Here is a 10,565-nt window from a genome sequence, read left to right on the forward strand (position 1 = left end):
ACGCCAATGTAGGTTTCTGTTTCGCTATTAAAATTAAAATTAGAATTCACGGTCTTAATCATATTTATTTATTTATCTGGTTTGTACAATGCTATATACTGTATATGCTGCCGTTCTTTACTATATTCTGTAAGTGCCTTGAGCATGGGAAAGGCGCTATATAAATAAAATGTATTATTATTATTAAAACAGAGACCCCCCCCCAGTGCACTACTTTGCCCAGGGGCCTATGATGGTGGTTAAGATGGCCCTGGAAATGCCATTAAAGAACTGCTACTTTTAAAGAGTGATAAAGCGCCTTTCATGTCTATCAGTCTGTCCCTCTTAAAATGACACTTTTGACTGCTTTTACCTCTCCAGTAAATTTTAATGACATACGTGGGCACAGATGACAGGCACACACGTAGGATTTGTTGGCCTTTACCTGGCAAGTCACCCGAGATGTCCATCCTAATGTCAGTCCCATGCTGAATTTATTTAGCGCTCATGTCGTTATGTATTTATGGACGATAAGGTTTGTTTTGTGTGCATGAATGGAAAGGCTGGAAAGGTGTCTCATTCCAAAAACACTTACTATATGCAAAAGATGTCAACGTATAAAAAGGAAGATCCATGCACGAGTCCGACCATCAAACTCATCGCATTCAACAAGCAAGAAAAATCAAAGCATCAGCAGGCAAAAATGACACCAGGTACAGCCGGAGGGGGGGTTCTGTGTCAAAGTTTTACTTCTTTTGCTTTATGTTTGGGGAGAAGTACGATTGGCATTCATAATGAAGGAAGAAGTGTGGGACTGGTAAAGGTGAGGCATCTAACGAGGACCCCTGAAGTGGGACTGACTGCCAGGTGGGACCTGCTCAAAACGACATGAGAGAGAGAGAGAGAGCGGCTCCTTGACCGCATTTGCGTTTATTCAGTTTATTATTTAATTCTTACACCTTACTGAGGGTGGCACAGTGGTAGTGCTGCTGCCTCACAGTTAGGAGACCTGGGTTCGCTTCCTGGGTCCTCCCTGCGTGGAGTTTGCATGTTCTCCCCACGTGGGTTTCCTCCCACAGTCCAAAGACATGCAGGTTAGATGCATTGGCGATCCTAAAATTGTCCCTAGTGTGTATGCTTGGGGGGGGGGGGGGGGGGGGTATTTGTTTCCTGCCTTGCGCCCTGTGTTGGCTGGGATTGGCTCCAGCAGACTCCCATGACCCTGTAGATAGGATATAGCGGGTTGGATAATGGATGGATGGATACACTAAAAAATTTCAGTAAATTTAACGGTAAAAATATGGTGAAAGTAAAAGACCTTTTCTGAAAAAAAGGAAAGTTACCTTATGTTCTACTGAAAATTACCTGTACTGTATATCTTAAACAATACATTTCATTATTTCTTTACAGTCAAGTTCTGTAAAATCGATATTTTTCTACGTTCAAAATATGCTAAATACCGTTTACCTGATGCATTACAAATACCCACCCATCCATCCATTTTCCAACCCGCTGAATCCGAACACAGGGTCACGGGGGTCTGCTGGAGCCAATCCCAGCCAACACAGGGCACAAGGCAGGAACCAATCCTGGGCAGGGTGCCAACCCACCGCAGATTACAAATACCTTACTGATGTTTTTCAAGAAGCAAGTCTGGACTCCCCCGTGTGGTGGAGCGCCAACATTACAATCCACTTTCATTGATGCGCCGCTAAAACTCTTCTGCAGTTTCATTACGAAGTCTCCATTCACGGAGACGCGCCGCTGAGCCTCACTTCTGAACGCGACTGTCTCACTAACTTTTGTTTTGTATTTTTTTTTTTGTGTTCCTTTTCAGGGTTTCGGTTGTGCCCGCTTCTACTCACGCTGGCTTTAACCTCATTGGAGCACACGGGAGCCTATCCGACGATTCCGCTCTCCAGCTTCTTCACAAACGCCGTGCTCAGAGCGCAGCACCTGCACCAGCTCGCCGCAGACATTTACCGGGACTTCGTATGTGCACGTCTTTACTTTTTTCTTTCGTTTTTGTGTTATGTATGGCATACGGTGGCGTAGTGCGTAGCTCTACTGCCTGGCAGCTGAAGGGTACTGGGTTCAAATGGCAGGTCTGATCACTGTTGGCAGCTGGTCCTTCCTCCAGCCATACTTACCATTTACCAGTCTGGCTTTCCTTTTGTTGTTCACGTGACTTGCTCAGGGTCAGAGGGTCAGTAGTGGGGTTTGAAGTCTAAAGCTTTAACTGGCACACTTTAAACACGTAGGGCAGACTGAGCTGGGCATTCTAAGTTGGCCCAAACTCTAAAATGGCAGGTTTCTCTTCCGACACTACAGCTCTTTGTAGATTCGCTTTCATTCTGTGGAGGGATCTTTGCATATGAAGTTGGCTCTGAAATGTTTCTTAAACAGGAGGACAAAACAGACATCAGTAGGTACCTAGTAGGGCACAACACATCTGGAAAGCCCAGATGACCGAAAATGCAGCAGGACTCCCATATGAAATCAGAAAGCAACCGAGAATTCGCAAATCATCTTGTTTATAGCTTTAAATGGAACCCGTTGTGGGTCTAAATAAACATGAACCTTCATATCTATGGTTCTTTGGGGAGCCAAACAGGTTTCCCCCTCTATGGTGTCACTCAGAAGGACAACTTTGGCCCCTTTATTTTGGGATTTTTCTAGAAAATGATGGACTGGCACCCCACTTGAACCAAGTCCCTCTGGGATTCTCACCGCTTTTTTTTTTTTTTTTGGAGTAAATAACAGGGAAAAATAAAATAAATAAATATCTGATAATGACTTTCAGATGCAAACAATGTTTCACGCAAATGTTAGGAATTAATCAATCACACAAAGAACCATAGATAAGGAGAACAGGATGCCAAGCAGATGGAGCACTTTAGTGATATTTTTGTATAAGTGGATAGGAACCAAGCCCAGATTAAGACCCCCACAGACACCCTAGGTGCTCCATAACAAAGAATTGATCATACTTGTAACCACGTAGCACACGGACCCAAAGTCTCTTAACGTAGACTTGGATTTCCTACTCTTGAATTCGGTGGGGAAAACAAGCACTAGTGGAGGGTCCCCCTTGGCCATTTTGGTCCATGGAGACTCACTTGATTGTCTCAACAAGCAGAGGTGGTCCACTTTGGATACTTGGAGATTTGATCATTTCATCAAGTGGGGTGGTGTGTTAGGTGACATAGACCCCATTGGGTCTGTTATATAAGGTGTGTTACGTTTTATAGAATGTATCAGTACCGACTCAGAAGAAAAGAGGACACATGTTCAATATTGTAGTACAGAAATGAGTCACATTGCTACCAACACTCTAATGAGGAGTCATTCTGACCCCCAGAACACTGGTCACTTTAGAAGGAACAAACTTCTAATCGCCAGTTTCCATCGGTGGACACCTCAGGCTGGACCTGCTCTTTCCAAATGGAGCAAATGTAAACCTGTGGTGCATCTGGGCAGGTCCGACCACATCTTGATTTTCACTGACAGCAGCAGCTCTCTTATCATCTGCACTGAAAAAAAAAAAATGTGATGATTCACACTTAATATTTTTAATTTGAACCAATAGAATTCTTTTTAGCTTATTGATCCCACAATTTTAAGTTGAGGCAAATCATTTAGAGTGATTGGGTGCAATTCACTTGTTTTATACTAAATCTATTTTTTAAGTTGTTCTTCTTTTTTGGCAGTTGGAAAGCCAGCACGCTGGACAGTTCGACCGGAAGAATATACAAAAGGCCCCTTAAACACAGCACACGAACAAACTAAAATATTAAGTTAACTGAAATAGGATTTCTCCGTTTATTCCTTCCACCATAACTTACTTTGGTAGAAACAATTTTTTTTTTTACTTTTACTGAGATCTGAAACCAAATATTTCAAGCTACAACACTAAATGACTAATCTTCAGTTGATTGAAAGAGAAAATTTACGTTGAATGAACAACATCAATGTTATACTTTTTTCAGTGTAAACCAGATGTTTGGTGTGTTGTAATATATATAAAAGTGACATATAAAAGTATTCTCTGTCTATCTATCTACTTCGTAGGAACGCACCTATGTCCCAGATGAGCAACGCCATTCCAGCAAAAACTCCCCCTCAGCTTTTTGCTACTCAGAGACAATCCCAGCACCTACAGGCAAAGATGAAGCTCAGCAGAGATCTGTGAGTAGATTTGTTAATTGTTAACACAGGCTTAAAAAAAAAAAAAACAACAAAAAAAAAAAAGGACTAATTTAAATTAAAAAATTTTTCCTACATCAGTTGTGTATTTAATTTGGAGTTTGTAAGCAAACAAGAGGCACTGCAAAATAGACTCAACTCCATATATGTGTCGACAGTGCCGGCCAAAGCCCATTTGGAACCCCAGGATTTCTGGGTAACGGGATGAGCCCCTTGGTGTCCATAGCAGGTCAGTTTTAGACTTTGAAGACCTTGCTTCTCCCCCAGACCCCCCCCCCAAAAAAAAACTGGCACCCCTTTAGTTACGTAATGGAGCAGCTCAGGCTGTCATGCCCAACTCCAGTTTTTTTTTTTTGGTGAGGGCGCCCCCTACTGTTCTGGGTGGCTGCCCATGTCATCCCCGTTTATCGAATTTCTGTAAAAAAAAAAAAATTTCATCCTGGAGATGAATACAGTTCTAACAATCTCTCCGTCTCTTTTTATTATCTAACAGTAGTTATGAATGGCTTCTTTATTCATTTTTTTGCACTCCCTGGGTGAGTTTATAAGACTTATTGGTGGCCATTTTGAGGTTTCTTAGGTTACAGAAAACAATTCTAATATTTTTTTTGGCGTCTTATTTCTGCACCATTTTGAATATCGACGGGTGACACTCTTTTGTGATTTTTCCTGAAGCCACCTCAGAGTCCCCAAGTAGCACGCCCGTGTGACATCATCAGCGTGCCCCTATAAAAAGGTCACCGTATGCATCGTGTTTTGGTACCCATGATTGGATAAAACTAAAAAGACTTTTCCTCTGGAGGCGGCACGGTGGCGCAGTGGGTAGCGCTGCTGCCTCGCAGTTGGGAGATCTGGGGACCTGGGTTCGCTTCCCGGGTCCTCCCTGCATGGAGTTTGCATGTTCTCCCCGTGTCTGCGTGGGTTTCCTCCGGGCGCTCCGGTTTCCTCCCACAGTCCAAAGACATGCAGGTTAGGTGGATTGGCAAATTCTAAATTGGCCCTAGTGTGTGCTTGGTGTGTGGGTGTGTTTGTGTGTGTCCTGCGGTGGGTTGGCACCCTGCCCAGGATTGGTTCCTGCCTTGTGCCCTGTGTTGGCTGGGATTGGCTCCAGCAGACCCCCGTGTCCCTGTGTTTGGATTCAGCGGGTTGGAAAATGGATGGATGGATGGACTTTTCCTCTGTATAATTTGCTCTCGGATTTCTGGTTTATTTTCTGTCCTTCAGTTCCAATTCTCATCTCCCGTCCCCAGCTTGGTGAAAAACCAGTTTGGTTTCGACCCCGTATTTTTTCCGGTTTCATCTTCGGAATTCACTTTGATGAGCAGAACCACAGTGGGTGCCACCAGAAAGCTGCCAATAGGCAGACCATTATGTCCCCATTTCAGTTTTCCCATATGGATACGAAGCATTACTGTAGTAGCAGCAGCAGCTCAGTATCCGTCAATAAGGGCACGCTCATAAAGGCGACCTTCAAAAGGGCGACCTCAATTGACCGCCGAATAAATGCGCGCGCAAATAAAGGAGCGGGTTTCCTAAATACAGTCACAGGTTTTAAAATGGTCCTCCTTTTGCATGCTGAGCATTTAGTAGCTCTGTAGAATCATTAAAGGTCAAGTGTCCCCGTCATTGTCCCCCTTCTGTACTTCCCAGGATGTGGAGCTCCTTCGGTTCTCTTTGGCTCTCATCCAGTCTTGGATCGGCCCCCTGGGCTCTCTGAGCCGCGTCTTCACCAACAGTCTCGTCTTCAGCACCTCCGATCGACTCTTTGAGAAGCTGAAGGACCTCGAGGAAGGCATCATGGTCCTCTTGAAGGTGAGGAACACAACAGAGGAGGAGGAAGAGGAGGAGGAAGTGTATTCTGTTAAACGCAACTCACTGTCGGCATTTAGTTGATCGATCGGCCCCAGGTTCAGGCTGGTTGAGCGAAGGTCTGAACACCTTTGAAAATCCTGGTCCTGTAAGTGGGCCCTTCACTCGATGGCAAGGTTCCTTAAGGAGCCAAAGCTTGATAAAGAACCATTTCTTTCTGGGAAGGGGGTCTCTGCATACGAAGTTGATTTGAAAAAGTTGCTAGTATGTGGAAACAACAGAAGCCTGTCATGTCTAGCAGGATACCAAGAAAGCCGGAACCGAGCTGGAGATGTCCTTGGAAAGTCAGACTCACTTTGGGATTTCATTGATCTGTTATCGTCCATTAGGTGGCACGGTGGCGCAGTGGGTAGCGCTGCTGCCTTACAGTTAGGAGACCTGGGTTCCCTTCCTGGGTCCTCCCTGCGTGGAGTTTGCATGTTCTCCTCGTGTCTGCGTGGTTTCCTCCCACAGTCTAAAGACATGCAGGTTAGGTGCATTGGCGATCCTAAATTGTCCCATGTGGGTGTGCATGTGCCCTGAGGTGGGCTGGCACCCTGCCCAGGATTGGTTCCTGCCTTGCGCCCTGTGCTGGCTGGGATTGGCTCCAGCAGACCCCCGTGACCCTGTAGTTAGGATATAGCGGGTTGGATAATGGATGGATGGTTATCGTCCATTCATGGCTAATTCTAGAAGTGGTTTCAGATTGGAATTAATAAAGGTTCTTTCTTGATCTTTTATGTAGATGATGGTTGTGGGAACCCAATTGTTAGAGTAATGGGCGCCAACGTTTAAGAGCTAGATCATCAAGTTTGGAAGCAGCTCCTCTTTATCAACCAGACAACCATTTTCTATTGTTTTGGCTTCTTTTTAAAAAGGTCTCTTTACAAAATAACTCAAGGTGTTTTAAAACAACACTCAAGAAAATACTTGGACCATATGAAAGATCATTGGGAAGGGTTTCCTGCGTCAGAGTGAGGGATGGGCCGCTATAGAAAGTTCTATCTATTTATATGTCTGTTTGATCGGATTTTCTTTCTCCCCGTAACCAAGGAACTCGAAGACGTGGGTTTCAGAGGCTCCCCTTTGCTCCGACTCACCTACGACAAATTTGATGTCAACCTCCGGAGCGACGATTCTTTGATGAAAAATTATGGGCTGCTGGCTTGTTTCAAGAAAGACATGCACAAAGTGGAGACGTACCTGAAGCTCATGAAGTGCCGGCGCTTTGTCGAGAGTAACTGCACGCTGTAGGAGGAGATGCGCGCGCACGTCTACTCACCGTTATTCTTATTTTTTGGGCAAGAAAGACACGAGTGACGAGAATGATATTTACTTTCATGTTAATGTACCTTTTACAATAGAATATGTTTGTTTTTTTAAATCTGTATATATGTCATAGTGTTTAAGAATGGTGGAAGTAAAATGCACCGTTTGAATTTTTCATTAACACTAAGCGCTGTGCTCAAAGACGCAAATATTTCATTTACGGTTTTCAATAAAGCATATGTTATAAACTCCACTGCGGTCCCTCATTCATTATGCTAACCCAAAGTCGTGACTTTTTTTAAAGCACGTTTACACTTTGACAAATCCCGCTTCTAAAATGGCACGTGAATGCTCCGTGTGGTCCCCATTGCTTGACAAAAGGACCGAGGGGGCGTCTTCGAAGATGAAGTTGGGTCTTTGAAAAAAAGGTTTGCAGTTTGTGATAAAGTTCTGATAAAAGGTTCCTCACACCATCACCCTCTGCTTTCTGTGTCTGAACCAGCTGTGCACCCTTCTACACCCCACTCCCCGAACTGCCACTTCTTTTAGTTTGATGCCCAACCTCTCGTGTGGCACCTTATCAAATGTTATATTCCGTGTACAACAAAAAAGTTCCAGGTTGTTTTAACCCTTAACTACTCGCACCATTTATCGGCTCACAAGTACTCGCGCGTGTTAAAATTGCTATTTATATGCACGCTGTGACATTGTAATATAAAATATCGTAATAATTTTTAAATTGTACATGTTTTAATGTAATCTAATAACATATTACTGAATAGTATAAGGGCGGCATGGTGGCGCAGTGGTAGCTCTGCTGCCTCGCAGTAAGGGGACTTCGCTACCCGGGTTCTCCCCGTGTCTGCGTGGGTTTCCTCCGGGCGCTCCGGTTTCCTTCCACAGTCCAAAGACAATCTAGTTAGGTGAATTCGCGATCCCAAATTGTCTCTGGTGTGTGTGTGTGTGTGTGTGTGCGCGCGCGCGCATGTGCCCTGCCGGGAATTGGTTCCTTCCTTGCGCCCTGTGTTAGCGGAGATTGGCTCCAGCACACCCCCGTGACCCTGTAGTTAGGATATAGCGGGTTGGATAATGGATGGATGGATGGATGGATAAAATGTAATAATTTTAAAATTGAACATGTTTTAATGTAATCTATTAACATATTACTGAATAGTATAAGGGCTGCTGCCTCGCAGTAAGGAGACCTGGGTTCGCTTCCCGGGTCCTCCCTGCGTGGAGTTTGCATGTTCTCCCCGTGTCTGCGTGGGTTTCCTCCGGGCGCTCCGGTTTCCTTCCACAGTCCAAAGACATGCAGGTTAGGTGGATTGGCGATCCTAAATTGTCGTGTGTGTGTTTGTGTGCCCTGCCCGGGGATTTGTTCCTGCCTTGTGCCCTGTGATGGCTGGGATTGGCTCCAGCAGACCCCCGTGACCCTGTGTTCGGATTCAGCGGGTTGGAAAATGGATGGATGGATGGACTAGGACTATCTGAAAATAAACTTGATCCACTTCTCCGGTGCTCATTGGTCACATTTTGATCCACTGCAGGATTTTCACACGGATCACATTTCACTTTAGTTGTTGAATGTTCTTAGCAGACAAAGTCGTTTCAAGAAGAACATCTCATCGTTGTCATAAGTACCAGCGCGGTGTACCAAATGCGACACATGAAACTAGAGACTGGGCATCCACTCATAAAACCGGCTGCGGGCACTGAAGGGAAAACACTGCGACACTGCACTTGTAGTGAATCAAGCGGAGGATGTTGCCGGTAAGTTCGAGTAAAAGTACGTTGGACAAAAATAACCGAGATCGGTATACAAAATACATCAGCGCGAGTAAAGGTTTAAATAATATATTTGTACCCAGCAGAGGGCGCTCTCGCCCTGGGAATGTGTTCTTTTCTTACTACTGTATTTCCGCTTTGGTTACTGAAGGAGCTGCATTTCTACGACAGGGGTCTGTAACTCCGGTCCTGGAGCGCTACCGTGGCTACAGGTTTTCATTCTAACCCTTTTCTAAATTAGTGATCAATTTTTGCTACTAATTACCATCTTTGTCCTCTAACTTTAACTGACTTATGGCGGCATGGTGGCGCAGTGGGTAGCGCTGCTGCTTCGCATTTGGGAAACCTGGGGACCTGGGTTCGCTTTCCGGGTCCTCCCTGCATGGAGTTTGCACGTTCTCCCCGTGTCTGCGTGGATTTCCTCCGGGCGCTCCGGTTTCCTTCCACCGTCCAAAGATATGCTGGTTAGGTGGATTGGCGATTCTAAATTGGCCCTAGTGTATGCTTGGTGTGTTTGTGTGTGTCCTGCGGTGGGTTGGCACCCTGCCCGAGATTGGTTCCTACCTTGTGCCCTGTGTTGGCTGGGATTGGCTCCAGCAGACCCCCGTGACCCTGTGTTCGGATTCAGCGGGTTGGAAAATGGATGGATGGATGGATGGAACTGACTTACTCTTGACTCAGGCCCCTTAATTGCTTTCGATTTGTCCTAGCAGTCAAACAATAAGGAGATACAAAACGAGCAAACACGTGACCAGCTAGCCAGTGTCCATCATACAATATCTGAAAATAAAAAAAGGCGAAGTTTCTCAATAATGTGGGTCTGTTCAGGTCCACAAAAAATAAATAAATAAATAAATAGCATTTGAAATGTCTTCTGTGGCAGATTGAGAGCACCAACAAGCTAGGGAATTAAATAATGGGTTTAATTAACAACAAGAATTGGCTTCTAATTAAGAAACTGGTTGGAGTTTGAGTTGAAGTTAGCTGGTCTTCTGTTTAGCTCACTTCACATCTCATATTTTTTGGTTGGGTACTGTTAAAGGAAAAAAATTAAGTAATTCAGAGGACTGAATCTTAATAAAACAAGTCCATTAAAATAATGCAAAAAGAAGGCAATTAGCAGCAAAAACTGGTCACTAATTAAGGAGCAGGTTAGAATGAAAACCTGGGGCACTATCAGAGTTGTGGTACAAAAGTATTTATATCTATTTAACTTGCTTCAAAATGCATTCACGCGCAGTATACAGTGTGGCATAATCATTTAAACATTCAAATACAACCGAAGAGGAGCCACTGGAACTCATCGGCCAGTTTAGTGGGTGTCCTTCACGACTGAATCTCCGTTTCAGAGGAGCACAGGGGGGCTTCTTCTTGCAGATATATTCTGGCTTCATGTTCCCTGACAAGCCATAAATGTTCACACATGTCACATATTCAGTGAGCTATTTGTGACAGTTACCAGGTATGAGGGACTGCCA

General features: G+C 44.6%; 2 protein-coding genes across 2 annotated transcripts in view; one reads left to right on the plus strand and one right to left on the minus strand.

Moving 5' to 3' along the window:
- Positions 1-4,839, minus strand: part of myl4 (myosin, light chain 4, alkali; atrial, embryonic) — a 301,275-nt gene extending 296,436 nt beyond the window's left edge. Inside the window, exon 1 of the mRNA XM_051918928.1 lies at positions 4,831-4,839. The gene's annotated coding sequence lies outside the window, so the exon portion shown is untranslated. The remainder of the gene's footprint in view (positions 1-4,830) is intronic.
- gh1 (growth hormone 1) lies at positions 587-7,555 on the plus strand. The gene is made up of 5 exons (XM_051936217.1): positions 587-692; positions 1,817-1,971; positions 4,051-4,167; positions 5,836-5,997; positions 7,087-7,555. Exons 1-5 carry the CDS (start codon positions 587-589, stop codon positions 7,285-7,287), a joined length of 741 nt encoding a protein of 246 aa, XP_051792177.1. The 3' UTR covers positions 7,288-7,555.
- The last annotated feature ends 3,010 nt before the right edge of the window (positions 7,556-10,565 follow it).

This window comes from Erpetoichthys calabaricus, chromosome 14, assembly GCF_900747795.2.
Source record: "Erpetoichthys calabaricus chromosome 14, fErpCal1.3, whole genome shotgun sequence".
Classification (NCBI taxonomy): Eukaryota; Metazoa; Chordata; class Cladistia; order Polypteriformes; family Polypteridae; genus Erpetoichthys; species Erpetoichthys calabaricus.